The sequence below is a fragment of the Lepus europaeus genome, chromosome 12, assembly GCF_033115175.1.
Source record: "Lepus europaeus isolate LE1 chromosome 12, mLepTim1.pri, whole genome shotgun sequence".
Lineage (NCBI taxonomy): Eukaryota > Metazoa > Chordata > Mammalia > Lagomorpha > Leporidae > Lepus > Lepus europaeus.
Window position 1 is genome coordinate 27,001,065 of NC_084838.1, and position 19,878 is coordinate 27,020,942.

The 19,878-nt window shown below is 45.6% G+C and overlaps 1 protein-coding gene across 5 annotated transcripts in view; it reads right to left on the reverse strand.

The window, feature by feature from the left end:
• The window catches only part of ZNF462 (zinc finger protein 462), a 154,219-nt gene that overhangs the window by 23,644 nt on the left and 110,697 nt on the right, over positions 1–19,878 (reverse strand). For all 5 annotated transcript variants that reach the window (XM_062207806.1, XM_062207808.1, XM_062207807.1 and 2 more), the window contains exons 8-10: positions 18,714–18,981; positions 15,049–15,185; positions 4,620–4,843 (exon numbers count right to left, since the gene is read on the reverse strand). In XM_062207806.1, coding sequence (XP_062063790.1) covers positions 4,620–4,843; positions 15,049–15,185; positions 18,714–18,981 — 629 coding nt within the window. The remainder of the gene's footprint in view (positions 1–4,619; positions 4,844–15,048; positions 15,186–18,713; positions 18,982–19,878) is intronic.

The following is a 19,878-nucleotide window of genomic DNA, read 5'->3' on the forward strand; positions in this document are numbered from 1 at the left end:
TTGCAGGGCCCAAGCACTTGGGCCATCCTCCGCTGCACTAACGGGCCACAGCAGAGAGCTGGCCTGGAAGAGGGGCAACCGGGACAGAATCCGGTGCCCTGACTGGGACTAGAACCCTGTGTGTCAGTGCCGCAAGGTGGAGGATTAGCCTATCGAGCCACGACGCCAGCTGTTTTGACTATATTAAATCATTGGCATTTTCATACAAATTCCAGGATTGGCTTGTGAAGTTTCTACCCCTCCAGAAAAAAGTACCTGTTAATTTTTATTAAAATATGCTGATTCAGCAATTCAATTTGGGTGTTCTAATCCATGAACATGGTATATATTATATTAATTTAATTTATATTTCTTTCAACATGATTTTATAGTTTTCAGTGTATGTTTTTACAGTTCTTAAGTTAAGTTTATCCTATTTTTGTTTTTAAAGATTATTTTATTTATTTTGAAGGCAGAGTTACAGAGGGAGGAGAATACAGAGAGAGAGAGAAAAAAAAAAAAAGAGAGAGAGAGAGAGAGAGAGAGAGAGAGAGATCTTCCAACCACTGGTTCACTACCCAAATGGCTGCAATGGCTAGGGCTGGCCAGACTGAAGCCAGGAGCCAGGAAGTTCTCCCATGTGGGTGCACTTGGGCCATCTGCTGCTTTGCCAGGTCATTAACAGGGAGCTGGATCAGAAGTGGAACAGCTGGGATTTGAAGAGTGCCCCAATGGGATGCCAGCATTGAAGGCAGCAGCTTTACTTGCTATGCCACAATGCCAGCCCCCAGGTTAAATTTATTCTTAAAAATTTTAATCTCTTTGATGCTATTGTACATGGAATTGATCTTTGTAAAATTTTATCTTCAGGTTGTGTGTACAAGTGTACAGAAATTTAACTGACTTTTGTACATCGATCTTATATCCTGCAATGCTGTTGAACTCGTTAATGTGCTAGTAGTTTTTCTGTAGATTCCTCAGGCAGAACTTTCTACCCACAATAATCACAATGTCTGTGAATAAAAACAATTATATTTCTCCCTTTCTCATGCCTATGGTCATTGACTTTTGTATCTGAATTGCCAGCGAACTCCTCTTTGCATTATAGAGTGAGGCCCTTGTACCTTTTTGATGAATGCTAAAGACAGACTTCTGTATGACCTTCTCCCTGATAAAAATGACTGTTTTTAGCTAGTGCATAATGTCACTGTCTGTCAGCCCAAAATTGTTTCAACAGCATTGCCATCTTTATTTACATAATAATATTTGGACAATTATTTCAAAAGTCTCAATTGCATTTTGTACTCACCATTTAGGGGAAAGTAGGGGAATAGAAAATGAAAAAAGGAAAGTGTTTTATTAAGTATGAGTCTCATAAACTTAATAACAATTGAGACAAGATGAAAATCATTAGGCATGCTTAAAGTGGCAATTCTTTAGCCTCAATTAGGTGCTCATTGGATTGAATAAGCTGGTCAATCATGAGAAAGAGAAAAATTAAAAAACACAATACGGCATAGTGAAAACACTCATATAATATCAAAGGTTGCCTCTAAACTGCAAAGTGTAGCTACTGATTTTAAAATATATTTTAGGCCTTTGGAAACAGAACCGCCTTTATGATAGGTACAACTACTGTTCTATTGGGGTACAACCTAACCCACAAGTCTTCTGAGGAAAACGGCTGAGTCTCAGAGTGGGGGAAATACATGGACTTCATGTAACCTCACACAGCTTCGGAGAAAGATATAATGATACCCACTTAAAAATCAGAAAACAGACCAAGAAATTTAAGTAATTTGCCAAAGCACATACAGGAAACAGTGAGGATCAGATTAAAACCTAGGTCTTCCGGGTTCCAAAAGACGTAAACCGCACTCCTAGATTCCTGAGCAGCCCATTTCCTGGACCCATACCCCAAAGCCTCAACTGATCACCCACTGCTCACGAAGGCTCTGGTTCCACGTCTGCTATGGTTTCTAACTTTGTCTGCATTTCCCTAGTGACTCACAAGCTACTGTGCAACAACAGAAAGGAGAATATATCTTCCTGATTTGCTAGGTCCCAAAACAACAGCCTAAAAATGTAAACACTACAATGAAAAGGTTTGAGGTGGTTACATAAATAAGACATGATGAATAAATGCGGAAAGCTTGATTGGCGATAGATGAGTGATCTTTCCTTAAGTCTGGGGGAGACATGTCCAGGAAGTAGAAAGAACATTAAAATTTCTTAAGGAAGTAATTCAGGTGTTTCTTCTCTGTTTCCACTTTTTGGGTAGACACTTTGAGTGCAGGGGCCAGTGCTGTGGCACAAAGGGTTAATGCCCTGGCTTGAAGCGCTGGCATCCCATATGGGCACTGGTTCAAGACCCAGCTGCTCCACTTCCAATCCAGCTCTCTGCTATGGCGTGGGAAGGCAGTAGAAGATGGCCCAAGTCCTTGGGCCTCTGCACCCGCGTGGGAGACCCAGAGGAAGCTCCTGGCTCCTGGCTTTGGATCGGTGCAGCTCTGGCCGTTGCAGCCAATTGGGGAGTGAACCAACAGATGGAAGACCTCTCTCTCTTTCTCTCTCACTCTCTCTCTCTCTCTCTGCCTCTCCTCTCTCTGTGTAACTCTGACTTTCAAGTAAAATAAATAAATCATTGGGGCAAAAAAAAAAAAAAAAAAAAGAAGAAAGTAAAAGAAAACTGAGTGCATTCCAAAGCAGAGAGGTTACCACAGAACCACTGCATGGTGCGCAGGTAACAGGCTCAGCCTTCTCTCCGAACACCCCAAAGAAAAACTCTAATCTTAGGTACAGGTGATTCAGACAGGCCAGATAAGAAGAGGCCTGCTTCCATGATGAGGATACAGCACAAGAAAAAGGAAGCAAGGTCGAAAGTGCAGCTCATTATGCCTTAGGTGAACAGTCAGTAGACGCTTTGGACTTGTTGGTTAATTAGACAGCATCTCAATAGGTTCTTTTCATTAAACAAATACTAATATTAATTATGGCTCCTCCTGTACTCTGGGCAATATGCAAAAGCCAGAAATAGCTGTCTCAGTTCATGATGTGCCAAATATGTCCTGTTCGGAGTGAGAAAGGCATCCGGCATGATTATTGCCTTCTGATTGACAAATCTTCAGGAGAGACTTTTCTTTACAAACTTGTGCATTTGATATCTTCTGCTAATCTGTTCTTTGTCAATTCTCCTTCCCAAATAGGACATTTACAAGGGTACTTCAAAAAACTTGCAGAAAACGGAATTAAGTCAAGTTTACCTTGGTTCAAAAAATTTTGAAATCCACGTATATGAGGAATCTTTAAAACTTTATACAAAATACGCATTATGAACAGCTATGTATGGATTTTTCAAAAAGATTTATTTATTGATTTGATTTGAAAGGCAGAGAAACAGAGATCAGGAGAGACAGAGTGAGAGATCTTCCACTGCTGGTGTACTTCCCAAATGCCCACTGCAGCAAGGCCTGGGCTAGGAATCCCATCCTGGCTTCCTACATGGATGGAAGGGGCCTAAGAAGTTGGGTCATCTTTTGCTGCTTTACAAGGTACATTAGCAGGAAACTGGATCAGAATTGGAGCAGCCAGGACTCAAACTGGCACTCTAGCACAGGATGCCAGTATCGCCAGCCTAGGCCTAACCCATTGCACCATGCAAGTTGGGGAGTGAACCAGCGGATGGATGCACCCGCTGGTTCACTGCTGCAGCCAGCAGTGGGTTAAAGCCCCAGCTGCTCCACTTCCGATCGAGCTCCCTGCTAACATGCCTAGGAAAGCAGCAGATGATGGCCTATGAAGCTCCTGGCTCCTGGCTTCAGATCAGCTTAGCTCTGGCCATTGTAGCATCTGGGGAGTGAACCAGTGGTTGGAAGACTTCTCTCTCCCTCTATGTAACTCTATCTTTCAAAGAAATAAAATAAATCTTTTAAAAAACCCAAACTTTAAAAAAAAAAAAAACTTGTGCCAAAATAAATATATTTTTCAACTCCATTTTTTCTGTAAATTTTCTGAGGCATCATCAAATAGATAAAATAGAATAGAGGTCAGCAACTATAAACATATAGCCTATTGCCTATTTTTGGGGAAGAAAGTTTTATTGGACAAATTCACATCCATTCATTTACATATTGTCTGTGACTACTTTCTTGCTATAATGGCAGAATTAAGTTCTTACTACTGAAACCCTGTATGTCTTCTAAAGCTGAAAATATTTCCTACCTGGCCTTTTAGAGCACGTTTGCCAACTCTGGTGACAAAATATTTGAAATAATATAGAAAATACTCCTACTAGGATGTTAAGAAAAAAAACCAAGATATAATGTATCATGTATAATCACAGTTATGTAAAATAAATCCAAGTGGGCATAGAAAAAAGACCAAGAATGTTAAGCAGCTGGATTTGGGTGATGGGTGTTATTAGTGATCTACCTTCTCCTACCTGTGTTTGTAATTTCTTGGAAGGACCTTTTCACATTTCTTTTATAATAGAAAAAAACTACACTTCACTTAAAAAGTGATCTTTGTGCATGTCTGTGTCTTGCACATAGTGGGCGTGACTCAATTCAGCTCTGTTTCCCAGTTCAGCCCCTCCCCACAGGTGTGCTCAGGGTGGGAGGCAGGAAGTCCTGGGCAAGTACCTTATGCTCATCCCGAAGGTGGGTGTCCAGTTCCTCCGTGTGCTTGGTCTCATAGTAGCAGAGCTGGCATTTGTACGGTTTCAGTTCATTGTGCTTTTCTATGTGTTGCTGGAGGCTCTCGTCACTGGAGCAGGTGAAGGTACACTTATCACAGCGGAAAACGACTCCCTGCAAGTATTTTGACAGTTTGGAACGGCACACTTCAATGGGGACAACTCGCTCTTCTGTGGAAACAAATTGAATGGAAAGATGGGAATTTTTACTGACGGCAAGTAGATGTTCTTTCTTTGGAGTATAAGAAACTCACTCATTCGAGTTTGCTGCCTCTCCTGGGTCTGGGTCGGTGAACGGCACACACATGCACACTGCCCGTTCCCCAGCCCCCAGAACAACACCTTCCTCTGGCACAAGTTGGAGTTTTAAGACCAAAAGCTCTTTCGTACTTAATACCCAGAGCAACCTCCAAACAGAGGAGGGGAGGGCTGCGAGGTGCTTGCTAACTCTGGACGGAGGTGATTAGGGTAGGCAGGGAGAGGGGGAGTGGAAGTGCCACCATCTTTACCAAGGTTCATGGTTATCGACAACAATCATTAGCCCGTGTGCCTTCCACACATTATTGGGGCTGGATTTATAGGTGTCTGTAAAGGTGGAAGGAAACTGACATTAAATGACCACCAATGTGCCACTACTGTACTGGCACCCTCCTCCTCCTGACACCTCTATGAGGATACAGTTAACTTGCAATTTCACATATCCTGAAAATGAGGGGCGGGTCTTTAAGTAACTCTCCAAATGCCACAGGCATTGTCAATGGCAAAGGTGAGATGTGAAACCAGGTCTGCTCTGCTGCAGATCCATCATTTCCCATCCTCCAATTCCATTCTTCTTCCCCTTCTAAGATGTTCCCAACAAGCCTCTTCCACTTGTCCTGAAACCAAGGAGACCTCTAATGTAATATCAAACCTGAACACGAAGATACCTATACACTTTCCCTCACTAAAACTGCCATGTCCAGCTATGAAGAGCTCACAGACGCAATGGCTGCAGGCAACTTTCAGGAGGTGGTGGGGGTCATAGAGAAGATATGGAGGATTTGTGCCTTTTCAGACAATCTGCATTCTGATGGTGAGAAGGGAAAAAATAAGAGAAAGAGAGAGAGATTGAGGATTTGGGTGCTTTTCCCATTAACAAACCAAATGCTGTAGGGCTGAAAGTGTATGTGCTTGTTTATTCTGCACTCTCTCACCCTTGTGTTTAACTGCTCAAATTAAATTTCACACCAGTCTGCCCAGAGTATCAGCGCACGCGCCAGATATCCATAACTGGGATAAAATTAAAATCTGTGCTATTTATGCAAGAATCAAATATAGCATGTGTTCTCATGCTGTGTCTGGATTTCAGAAGACTCTGGAAGTTTACAAGTAGACGCATGCAACATACACTTATATTATTTAGAAACAACAAATGTATTATTAAGGCAGGAAAGCATGATTTATTCCGAGTCACTGAGTGACAACGTTTCCAGAGCATCAGTATTTTGTGTCGATGCCAGTCACAGGAGTCTCCCTTTTGTCACTGGCCTGTGTGTGGTTCCTGGGGAACGTTCCCCACCCAATGTCATGCCTTAATCTCAACTGTAACATTCTAACTGCAGGCCGGCACTGCCTTGGGAGTCCTTGAATGCAGCGATTAATTGGCCAGCAAAACGCTGGGCAGAGGAAGCGTGGAAGGTGGTGTCTGCAACATACTCCCTGGAGCTTTAATGCATATGTTATTTTCCCTATACAAAGAGTCAGTCGCTTATTTAGAAATATAAATATTTTTAAACCAAAGTATAGCAGACAGCTCAGAAACACATGATTATAATGTAATCCACACATTTTCTTAGAATAGCAAATGTTTAACAGTCTTGTAACCATTCAGTTCCATGGTTTGGTATAACCGAGGAAAAAATGCTTTGGTGTAAACTAGTGAGTCTCAGGAAGCTCAGATGAGGATATTCTAACTCCTCTAACCCGGGGTTTCTCAATAGTTGCAAGACTAACATTCTGTGGCTGGAGAATTCTTTGTGCCAGGGGACTCTCCTGTGCCTTGTAGGATGTTAATCAGTGTCTGTGGCTTCCACCTATTGGGTGCCAGTCCCACTCTTCTTTTCCAGTTGTGACAACCCAAAATGTCTGCAGAGAAATGTAATCTGGGAGTCAAGATCAGCTCCAGGTGAGAATCACACTCTAAGCCAAGTGCCAGGCATTATGTGCAACCACACTGGGTAAGGCACTACTGGGTAAAGACTCATGAGCAAGCTGGTGCCCACGGCAACAGGGTGATCGGCCCCCGTTCTGGGGTATGGAGTTTGCTGCAAGGGCTGGCATGAACCTCACTGGCTCCTTTCTATGTCTGTTCTTGCCTTCTATCTTGTCATCTTTACCAGTTCCACTTTGTTCTTTGGCTCTGACCCTCCCCTATCTGCCCTCATCCGGCTGACCTCAGCAGAGATAAAGACAGCTGGGTGTAACTTCCCAACTAAAGATGCTCCCAACACCTTTCATTCATTCAGCCACTTCCCACACTAAATAACCAGTCCTTTCCAACTTTTTTATAGGTCTCCTTTTCAATTCCTCTCCCACCTTGATTAGTTTTCTTTGCAATTTCGAGTTTTATTCTGTGTACTGAAGTGAATTTGACAGTCATGAATGCTCTGAATACTATATATGAATATAATATGTGAATATTATATATGAATAATATGTGAACTTTGAAGCTCACATATTAACAATGAATGCAAATGACACTTCAGCTGATTATGTTAAGCGCTATTAGGCGTTCTCATTGTGATGTTTTACTCTCCTGGAACACCCTGCAAAGCCAGTTTTATGTTCTTTGGTTTACTGATGTGGCAACTGAGAACTGATCAATGAAGCCACTTCCTCAAAACCATACTTTTTGTTTAGTACAAAGTTGTAACCTCGGAACACAAGTCAGCTGGCCGCAGTCAGTGCCCTCAGCTACCACAGATGCTAAGAGTTCCCTGTCTCCAGCAACACCCAGTCTGTGTCCTTTTAGAACATGAAGAAGCCATAGATGTGTAAGTTAACCGGTAATACCTGAATATCTCTCAAGCATCTTCTGATTTTGAGAAGCGGTCACTTCCCTCCTTATAAACTGCAAAATATGAGACTTTCCAAAATATGAGACTTCCAAACTTAGACATTATTCGTGTACCAAATCTCTTAATTATATGGATTTTTACTAAGACACTAATTTTAGAAAAAAGTCAACCTTTTTTCTTTTCTCAAAACATGGCAAACACAACCAAGATAAAATAAAATAAAAAAAAAATAACAAGACAGACTCTGAAAGGTGAGCAAATGACTGACAGCACTTGCTGAATGAGACCATTCATTGCTGAGGCAAGCGCAGGACATAAACTTAAAGACTGGAATGCTTCCAGGAAGGGACTGGGCCCTGCCTGGACTACAGAAGCTCAGTGCTCACAGCTTTTTTTCTATGGGGGCAGTGACAACCGTGGGTCTTTCTTGACTTCACACCTCTCAAAATTACCTTGGGTAAGAAATCCAGGCCTGAATCACACCCATTGTGACTCAGCTTTCAGCACGGGCTGCAAAATATTATGACTTTCCCAGTTCGACTCTGGGATGGATGGTGTCTCTCTTCTCCTCCTACTCAGAAGGTGCCTGGGGCTGCAGAGGCTGGACCCCAGAGTTACAGCACACTGAAGTCCACGTGCACTCGCACCTAGGAGCAGCCCGAGCTGAGAAGTGCATGCTGTGTCAAGCTCCCGTGGAGCTCAGTGGGAAAATCTGCAAAACTGCAACCACAGAAGCGTTGCTTTGGCTCCAGTCCACGAAAAGCCACATCGTCGTGGAGTCCAGAACAACCGTGAAAATTTCTTCCTGAACAGCAGAACACAACACACCCGGGTTTCCTTCCTAGAATGTGCCACATCTCAATGAAGTAGGAAGAAATGCAAAACACCATTCCAGAGGACCGAGTCCCTCTTTAGGCCAAACTAAGACCTGCCCATTTCTCTCTGGTCTAACAAGTGACAAAGGCTGAGTCCTAGAGTAACCCATTAAGAAAATAACATTAAAAAAAAAAGATTCTAAAAAGAACCATAAAGAGACAAACATAAGCAAGTAAAACTGCTCTTGGTAAGAAGTTATTAAGTTTCGATGTTAGCAGGTAACCACCCTCAAGCTAGAGTAAGCTGGGAATGCCTGCTTTAATTCCAACAGGCAAAGGTATTGATGGGGTTGAAAAGGAATATACAATTTCACTAAAGTTTAAAAAAAAAAACAGGAAGGTGGGAAATCTCATTGTAGGTTATTTTCTTCAAAATGATATGGATCAGATAAATAAGGAGAATTGACTTCAACATACAAGTTCAGTTTTTGTCTATCTTTTGGAAAATAAATTTTCCAAATCCATGCCAAGTGGAGACCAGGAGCAGTGAGTGCACAGCTACATAACCACAATGCACATATTTAGCAAAACTGTGTTTACCCCCTACAATTCAACCTGGGCCCACTTTTGCAGGCTCACTATAAGGGTGCAAGATAGATGTGGGCAAGGTTGTAGCATGAGGCATTGCACACCTAAAGATGACAAACTCCATTGAAATGTGCTCATTTTACTAGTTTATTCCTTCTTTTTCCATTAAAGGTCAAGTACAAACCCTGCCTGACTCTTCATGGTTGTATCCAAGGGCTTCAAATGATGCTAATCTACATTTGCTGCGTGAATGAAAACCCAGCAGAAGTCCTACCACCGGGGCTGGCGCTGTGGCCTAGCAGGTAAAGCTGCTGCCTGCAGTGCCCACATCCTATATGGGTGCCAGTCCTAGTCCCAGCTGCTCCTCTTCTGATCCAGTTCTCTGCAGTGGCCTGGGAAAGCAGTAGAAGATGGCCCAGGTGCTTGGGCCCCTGCACCCACGTGGGAGACCCAGAAGCAGCTCCTGGCTCTGGCTTTGGTTCGGCAAAGCTCCGGCTGTTGCAGCCATCTGGGGAATGAACTGACGGATGGAAGACCTCTCTTTCTGTCTCTACCTCTCTCTGTAACTCTGTCTTTCAAATAAGTAAAATAAATCTTAAAAAAAAAAAAAAAAAAGGAAGTCCTACCACCAGCTTTAATTTTTCCCAAGTTAAATTCATCAAACCATGGCCAATCTCATCTCATTAAATACTGATCTGACCTAAATTCCTAGTTTCTCAAAAAGATGGGTCTAACAATATTTTGCTTTCAAGTTTTCCTCAATTCAAATTCAACAGATGTCTAATCAGTAACCTTATCAAAACTCATCCTGGTTTCTTATCTGTCTACTGAGTAATGTTCAGACTTCTCCATTAGTAACCAAACCCTCATAATTTGGCCAGAACACACTTTCCTGGTATGTTTCCTATTCTCTCCAGGCACCTAGAATATTCTAATATCATACTGCAAAACATGTCTGGCTTCCACTTACCTCAGCAGCTTATTAAACTGTTTCCCCCATATAGTGGGTTGCATAGCGTCCCCCAGAAATTTATGTCTACTTGGAATCTAGAATGTGACTTTACTGACATGTTGAGCCTTTGCAGATGTAATTGGTTAAGATGAGATCATACCGGATTAAGCCCTAAATCAAATGACTGGTGTTGTAAGAGGAGAAGACACACAGACACATGTGGGGAGGAAGGTCGTGTGTCGATGGAGGCAGAAAGTGAAGCAGCTACAAGCCAAGGAGGGCCAAGGAACCTTAGGAACTCATCAGCAGCCTTGTGGTCATCTTGGTTTCAGACTTCTCACCTCCAGAACTCTGAGAGCACATTTCTGTTGTTTAAAGCCAACCAAGCGGTGTTGCCATAGCCCTAGGAAATGAATGTACCCCATCTTAGATCTCAGCTTGTTGAAATGTGGCTCAGTTTGAAAGCATTCCTCTCTACCTCCTTGTTCTACCCCATACAGAAATGCACCTGCCATGGTGAATCCTCTAGAAACTCATCACGCACTGTCTCTCACACACATCTCCTTCTGGAGGGCAGGGACCTCATCTTGCCCAAAGAACCAAGTGTTGTGTGGCATGGAAGAAGCAAATCATGAAGGTTTGCTGACTGCATGTATGCCCTCGTTTGTCATGGCCAACACACATCTCTGATTAGCTCTCATTCAAATTTCCCATGAGTGAAATCATGGATTCTTCTCTCTTTTCTTCCTACTTAAATGTATTTTTTCTGGCCAAAAAGCTGTGGCAACTCCATTCTTGCCAGCAGTAGCTCTGTCTCAGGGTCAGTTAAGAAGTTGTTTTTCCTGTCTTTCATCCCAAGTATTTTCATTAATTAAGGCCTCAGAAAGATGCTGTCTGCAGGCCCAAGAGACCCGAGATGTTTATTCACGCAGGGAGGAGGAAGAGCACAGGTGCAGAAGGAGTCACATCTTGTTACTTTAAGATCAACTCTACCCTGTAATTGCAAGGCAGATACACAACCCTGCCTCTTGACTTGCCAAGACAGCTTCCCACTGAGCTGCCATTTTGAGTTGAAATGGACACCCGTGGCAGGCCAGGCCACAGATGGTAGGCTCACGGTCCTGAAGCACTCTGCATCCTGTGGATTGGTGGTCTTTTTTTTTTTTTTTTTTTTGACAGGCAGAGTGGACAGTGAGAGAGAGAGAAAGGTCTTCCTTTGCCGTTGGTTCACTCCCCAATGGCCGCTGTGGCTGGTGTGCTGTGGCCGACACACTGCGCTGATCCGAAGCCAGGAACCAGCTGCTTCTCCTGGTCTCCCATGGGGTGCAGGGCCCAAGGACTTGGGCCATCCTCCACTGCACTCCTGGGCCACAGCAGAGAGCTGGACTGGAAGAGGAGCGACCGGGACAGAATCAGGCGCCCCGACCGGGACTAGAACCCCGTGTGCCGGCGCCGCAGGTGGAGGATTAGCCTATTGAGCCACGGCGCTGGCTGGATTGGTGGTCTTCATCTCTACCTCTAGCCCTCGGATACTTCCACCCTTGGACCCAGTTGCCACAGCCACTAGAACTCTCAACAGGGCAACAGCACCTTCCCAAGGACAAAGTGATGCCTGTGGTTAAAGCCAAGGCCTGGGGGTAGGGAAGGGGTGAGGCATGTCAGACAAATCTGGATCCTGATTCCTGCTGTTTCTGGACCTGTTTGCTCCCTGTGCATCAAGGATAATGGTCATATTCACTGCACAGGGTTTGTGAGACTTGCATACCATGACATATTGTAAAGCACCAGAACAGTGCCTGCCACCGAGGAAGCACTCAGCAATTGTAAGAGTTGGGGATATTGGCATTGTTATTACTATTAATCTTCGAGTGTTATGTCTTTTCAGATTGGTGCTTTCTGATTTGAAAAGGACAACAGTTAGATACTCAGAAAATTATCCTCCTATAAGGGATGGGACCTTTTTATAAATATCCAAGTTGGATATTTATAGTATCACTTGTAGGATAGACAAAACTATCAACTTAAAAATTAGCCTGCTATAGATTTATTGAATTTGAGCCCCACCTGTGGTTGCCTTAGCAGGACCAGACCAAATGCTTTCATGGTCTCATATGCCTGCAGGTCAGACGTTCCCCACCCGTTACAGAAGGGGCTGTTATGTGACCAGTGGCAGGTGACGTGATGGCACATGGGTGGGCTCCAAGGACAGTGGTTGACTAGTAGCTTCACTGTTTATTGGTTTAGTGGCTTTAGTTCAGTTATCCCAGACCCCCCAGGTCCTAAGAACTTACTATTGTATTTGTGGGGGACACAATATGTGCTGTATCATACACTGTTCCCTGCAGGAGAACTCACCGGGTCTCACAAACACCCTAGGTCTAATTTATTCTGGTTTCTTCTCTCCCTGATGGGCAAGAATCTCAGGGCCAGAGTTGCAGCCCACTGCTAACAGGTGTGCAGCACCTCATGGCATCCACTAAGTATTGAAATTCCCAGCTTTTTTCATTGTATGTGAACTTTCCACTGGTTCTGCTTGCTTGCTTGCTTGCTTGCTTTCTTGACAGATAGAGTTAGACAGTGAGAGAGAGACAGAGAGAAAGGTCTTCCTTCGTTGGTTCACCCCCCAAATGGCCACTATGGCGATCCAAAGCCAGGAGCCAGGTGCTTCCTCCTGGTCTCCCATGTGGGTGCAGAGGCCCAAGCACCTGGGCCATCCTCTACTGCCTTTTCGGGCCACCGCAGAGAGCTGGACTGGAAGAGGAGCAGCTGGGACTAGAACCCGGCGCCCATATGGGATGCCAGCGCTGCAGGCGGAGGATTAACCTAGCACGCCACGGCACCGGCCCCATCATTTCTACTTTCTTTTGCAGTCGCATCAATTTCTTCAATTATCTCAAACCTAGCATTCTGCAAAGGTACCTTTAAGATACATTAAATGCTTTGTGAAATGAAAAGCACCATAAATAAATACCCTAACCAAAATAAAAAAGTCCAAAGAAACATACCAAATTATAACAAAAATGTAGTCTTTCTCAGCCTCAAGTTTCACATACATGAAACAGGAATATGGGTTATGTGAGCAGGTCTTCAAAAAGTTCATAGAAAATGTGTGGGTCTCAAGAGTTTTTTGGCACCAACATAAATGAGCCCTTTCATTTCATCCTTTAAAGAACTATCTGCATCCTCTTTGTAGTACTATCCCTCCCGACGCTTTTGGGAGATGAGGTGACTTCTGTGTGTGCGCGCCAAGGATGGCACGCTGTAGAGCAGCGCTCAGGGCCTTAGTGTCTCATCTCCCTGTGCCCCACCCCCCCGCCCCTTTGTTGAATCCTCAGCTCAGGGGAGAAGTCATTGAGCTCATTAGACATTGAAGCTCTGAAGCTGCCAGGCAGCAATAAGGGAAAAGAGAGGCAACCACACAAAGTGAGGACTCGCGGCTTCTGTCTACTCGGCAGCAGCGCTACTGATGGCCTCCACCCAAGCTGTGCTGGGGCACAGAGCCACCACGACACATGGGGAACCGGAAGCCAGGTAACTGAGGCAGAACAGTTGATGGGACTGCTTGGGCCAGGAATTCCTGCCTAAATGTTCCTAGCTTGCAGTTGGATGCCCCAGCCAGCAAGGATCTCACATCCCATTAGAGCACGGGGGATCTGAGACATCTGAGAGTGCTGAATGCGAGCCTTCTGCCTGCAGCAGAGATGGGCGAGTGCATCAGAAAATGAATTAGCCGAAGGCAGTGCCTGAGGGAAGCGTGGGGCACTCCACAAACACCCCAAACACTCAGTATTTCAGAGTCAAGGACATCTCAGCAGGACAGCAAGTGACACTTTAGAGGCACGCAACTGATTGAAAAGCTCCCAAAGTGAGAGGCAAAGGAGGACAGGAAGGACGGACGAGGAGGTGAGGAGAGAGATGGGAAGACCAGGAGATGAAACAGCAGCTGAGACTGGCAAGGCATCTCCCCGTAATCTTTTTCCATCCACCTGTGGCTTGAATCTTTTTTGGACAAAGCACGTCTACATAAACATATTTTTCCTCCCAGTGCAGAGGGAGCCTGTTGTTTAACAATGTTTTGATTGGCCAAGAGTAGACTCAACTCTAAGAAAAACTGCAGTGAACTTACAAGAAGGAGCCCTGTTTATCAGCAGACACTGACATTTACGGAAAACCCACTATGCATCCCTTCTGGAACTCCAGTGGAGAGCAGTGATTACATCTCCTAGGTATAACCATCTCCTTTTACACAGAAAGACAACAAACAGAGCAGGTTTCAAAACCTGAATTCAAAGCCAAAGCCCAAGGAACTTCGAATGGAGGCTGAGTTTCCCTCATATGAAGTACAGGGGACTGGAAGTGTTTCAGACTTTGGATCTTTCCAAATTTTGGAATATTCAAACAGAGATGTTGCTGGTTAAGCTTCCCTAAGCCAAAAATCTGAAGTCCCCAATGTTCCAAAATCTGAGATTTTTGGGGTCCTAACCTAATGCTCACAACCTTTTTGCATTCGGGATGCTCAGCTTGTACGAGGGTGGATCAGCCACTGTGAAGAATTCTCTCTCCTTTCTGCTCTAGAAATCATCCCTCTGGTCTTCCTCCAAAGAGCTGCTCACCACCACACAGCTCTTCACGTTCCACATTCGCCTGCATCCACTTGGCGTGTTTTGCATTCACGTCTTGCTCAAGTGCGTTCTACACGTGGTTGTGGCAGGGGAGCCAGAAAGCGAAAATCCCTCCTGCTGGGAAGCCCTGTGGAGGCACGCACTTTGGAATCCGCCACCTTCGCCCCCTGCCAGGTGCAGGAAATCCCAACAGGAGGGTGTTTGCACACTGTTGGCCAGCACTGTGACCTCTTGCCTGGAGATACAGTGAGGAACAAGGGACCAGGCCACCTTAAGAGACACCCACAGAACACCACGCAGCCCACTCTCCCCCGTCCCCCGTGAAAACAGTTAGGCAGGCTACCTCGGTGCAGCACGATGTGGTCGATCATGTTGCGTTTGTATTTGGTGTGGTAGAGGCAGAGAGGACAGCGAAGGTCTTTGGGGCCCTCCTCGGGAACCGCTGAATGCCCAGCTTCCACGTGCATAGTGAAAGCAGACCTAGGAGAGAGGTTGGGAGACAGCGATGAGTGTGATATTCAGGACTCCGGCCAACAAACCCATCAGAGGTGCCCAAGTGCGACTCCCCTGCACCAGGGCCCTGAAAAACAAAGCTGTGAATCCCAGCTGTTGCCCGAAGGTTCCTGGACCACTCAGCCATGAGCTGTGCACTGTAGGGCAGTGGTAACTTCTTTCAGGACATGTTGCCACTTGGCTGGGTTCAGGGCTCAGTTTAAGAAGGAGATTCTCGCTGGTGCCGTGGCTCAATAGGCTAATCCTCTGCCTGTGGCGCCGGCACCCTGGGTTCTAGTCCCGGTCGGGGCACCGGATTCTGTCCCGGTTGCCCCTCTTCCAGGAGAACAGGAGAAGCAGCTGGCTCCTGGCTTCGGATCAGTGTGATGCACCAGTCACAGCGTGCTGGCCGCAGTGAACCAACGGCAAAAAGGAAGACCTTTCTCTCTGTCTCTCTCTCTCTCTCTCACTATCCACTCTGACTGTCCCCCCCCCCCCCCAAAAAAAAAAGAGATTCTCTGAACACCTTATTCTTGAAAATTAGAAACAGTTCAAAGCAGGAAAACAAAATCTAGAGGAACTACTTCTCATCAAGCCTGAGGGTCACAGGGGAGACAGACTATTTTATTTTATTATTTTTAAAAGTTTGATTTATTGGGGCCAGTGCTGTGGCATGTAAAGCCACTGACTGCAGTGCTGGCATCCCATATGGGCACCGGTTCCAATTCCAATCCAGCTCTCTGCTATGGCCTGGGAAAGCAGTAGAAGATGGCAAGTCCATGGGCCCCTGCACCCACATGGGAGACCTGGAAGAAGCTCCTGGCTCCTGGCTTGCCTCAGCTCCAGCCATTGTGGCCATCAGGGGAGTGAACTGGTGGATGAAAGACCTCTCTCTCTCTGCCTCTGCCTCTCTATAACTCTGTCTTTCCAATAAGTAAACAAATATTAAAAAAAAAAACAGATTGAAATATTTACTTGAAAGGCAGAGTTTTACAGAGAGAGAGGGAGGGAGGAAGGGAAAGGGGAAGAGAGAGAGAGAGGTGATTGATCCTCTATCCACTGGTTCTCTCCCCAAGTGTCCACAGTGGCCAGGGTTGGGCTAGGCCAAAGGCAGGAGCCTGAAACTTCATTCGGTTCTCCTGTATGGGTACGGGGGCTCAAGCATTTGGACCATCTTCCACCACTTTCCCAGGTGCATTAGCAGGAACCTGAATAGGAAGTGAAGCAGCCGGGACTTGAACTGGTGCTCATTCTGGAATGGTGGAGTCACAGGTGGCAGCTTAACCTATTACATTGTAACACCAGCACCTAGAAGGACCATTCTAAATTCAGAGTGACAAGCTGCCTATCTGAGTCTTCAGAAGGAAGTAGCAGTAAGTTGTTTAGGAGGTCATGATCAGTGACTAGGTAAACAGCACTCCCAGTTGTGCTAGCTCCAACGTGGGATGGTACAGTGGCCTCTTCCTCCATCCTTTAAACCTTGACAATTTACAAAGCCTTAAATGGCTCATAAAACGTATGAAACCAAGTTTCTTGGGCAAGGACCTCTTCTTACCAACCCAAGTACTTCTCTCTGGAGAAACCTGTATCTGTCAGGGGCCCTTGGAATCAGGTCCTTTAGTCTCCTCTTGGTTCTAAGCCACATATATACTTATCTGGACAATAACTGGACTGGATAAACAGTCAGAGATATGACACAGTGTCCATCAAATCCTAGCAACTGAGATTTTGGTAGGAGAAAAACTTGTTCTCCCAGTTCATTTTTATCTTTGGCCACTGCTATGGAATGGATATTAGAAAGGCCATGGGTTAAATGCTTGGGTCCCAGGGCAGTGCTTTTGGAAGGTGGTAGAATTTTAGGGGTGTGGGGGCCTCATGGGGAGTCCTTAGGTCATTGGTGGTGTGCCCTCAGAAGGCATTTCTCACGGGGCTCCTTGAGTTCTTGTGAGAGAGTTGGTGCAAATGACTGAGTTTGGGCCCATGCTCTCTGCCTGTCTGGAGATGTGATCCCTTCTTCCAACACATGCTCCCACTCTCTGCCACCCTCACTGGAGGTCACACCAGTGGAGCTGCCTGATCTTGAACCTGAACCTCCAAAGCTATGAGCTAAACAAACCCTTTCTCTTCATGAAGCTAGTTGTCTCGGGAATTTTGTGGTAACAATGAAAGCTGACTGATACAGACACAAGGCCTGACTTCCGCAGCTTCTCTCTGTGGTGAGGTGCCCGAGGACTCAGATCCTGACTGCAACAGGAGTAGAAGATAGGAGCTTTGTAGCCGTCATATAAAAGTAATGCTAGGGGCCGGCACTGTGGCACCTCTGCCTGCGGCGCTGGCATCCCATGTGTATGTCAGTTTGAATCCCTCCTGCTCCACCTCTGATTCAGCTCCCTGCTGATGGCCTGGGAAAGCAGTGACGGTTGGCCCAAATGCTTTGACCCCTGTACCTGTATGGGGGACCCAGAAGAAACTCCTGGCTTTGGATCGGCCCAGCTCTGGCCATTGCAGCCATTTGGGGAATGAATCAGCAGATGGAATACCTCTCTCTCTATCTGGGGAGTGAACCAGCAGATGGAAGACCTCTCTCTCTCTCTCTGTATCTCTCCCACCCCCTCTGTAACTCTGCCTCTCAAATAAATAAATAAATAAATAAATAAATAAATCTTTTAAGAAAGTGATGTTTTATTACCATAGTAGCTTTTTATCTATAGTATTATAGCACAAATCACTGTTTGTGCCACACACTCTTCTAAGCACGTGAGATACACTGGTTCATTTCCTACTCACAGTGGCCCCTGAGGCAGGGAGAGGACTGTTACTGTTATTTTACAGATAGGGACATGGACACACAGAGAGCCCTACTGACTTTCCCAAGGTCACACAGCCAGGAAGTGGCAAAGCCAGACCCCACACTCCACACCTGCAACCATGAACCTAAAGGATCCACGGGATGAGATTCTAAATCGGTTTAGATGACAGCAGAGGAAGCAATCCACTCTTTGAGCTCACCAACTCTGTCAGACACAGAGCAAGGGGCACGCTGGATTCTCCTTTTGTGGTCTGCAGCATTCTTAAGTCTAGGCCTCCCAGGGCGAGGGTCTTGAATGACATCAGGTTAAGAAATAACTTCTCTACAAGGGGAGCAAGAAGTCACTCGACTTTGGCTTTGCTTGTACGAACAGATTTTTTTTCAAAGACAAATAAAAAAAGGATAAGAAGAATTTGACCAAGAGAAAACACTGCACCGTGTATTAGGCCAGGGAAACTCTGTGCTGTAGCCTCACCGGGCTCAGGGGCCCATTTGCTCTGAGTTTAAACTCATTTGTTCCCGCAGAGCTCTTGATCCCTGCCAAAGCGATCTTCAGTGTGTGAAGCCCGGAGCCGATAGCCTCAGCAGCTCACAGGCAGGGCCTCTCCGGAGCCCCAAGTAGGAAAGTGCAAGGGAGGAGTGTGCGGTGAGGGGCAGAGGGGAGGCAGCCACCTTGTTTCTTTACAACCACGCTTCGCGCCACTTACTTAAAGCCTGTGTAAAAGGAGCAGTCTTTGCACTTGAAAAGCTTCTTCCCTCCATGCTTGTCCCGGTAGTGGCGCCTGATGCTCTGGATGTAGCCAGAGGAGAATTCACAGAATTCGCAGTGAAGAACGGCTTCGGTTTTCTGCTCAGTTCCAGCTGCGGCCCCAGAAAGAGGCACGGGGCTGACGCGGCTGTTGTTCCTTGCCAGGGCAGCTGACTGGTAGTGGTTCAACTGTTGCTGAACATCTGGGGGCTCCGAGTAGGACGAGTCTGTGCAGAGAGGGAGAAAACAGCATGGGGTACAGAGAGCCTTGACATGAGGGTTCTTTTGTCCCTAACTTCGTGGAGGTATAGCTGACAAAAATAAAAGGCACAGCAGTGAGGACTTGATATATGCACGCCCTGTGAGAAGATTCTCACAGTCAAGTTCATTCACACATCCATCAGTCACACCGCTACCTTACCACTTTTCAGGTGCGATATGGACACTTAACATCTACTCTCTTCGCACATTTCAAGCCTACAACGTGCTTTACCACACTCACCATGGTGCACAAGGGATCCCCAGAACCTGCCCATCTGACAACAGAACACTTGCACCCTTTGACCAACACCTCCCCATTAGTTTTGGATCTTTGGGGGATGATGACTGTGATCCTATCTGTCCTCTTGATTTACCTCCTGCCACGCAGATGTGGGAAATGCACGTGGGAAGTGTCACTTCTTTCCCTGTGACTTGGAAGGCTCATGACACGCAAGCATAAAATTGGGATCTACAGGTTTCAAAGTGAAAGACGAAAATAAATTGTTTTTCTACAAGAAATTGCAGCGAGGCAACCAGTTGCCCCAGAACACCTGTTGTCAGGTGAGACAAGCACACCTGCCTAGTACACACAGCCGTCCACACGAGACAGGAAAGGGATGATGCGCTATCTCCTGCTTGGCAGCCCAGAATTATTCAAGCCAACCAAAAAAAAAAAAAAAAAAGTCACTCTTTAACAGAAATGCTCAGGCACATGGCACTCCCACAAATATAAAAATGTTTTATGCCTCCACAGACAAGCGATTTAAAATTTAAAATATAAAAATCCGATAGTGTTCTCCTGGAATAGATGTTTAAAGCTTAGTCAGCATTAAGATGGAGATTTATTCATAAATCCCATTAAA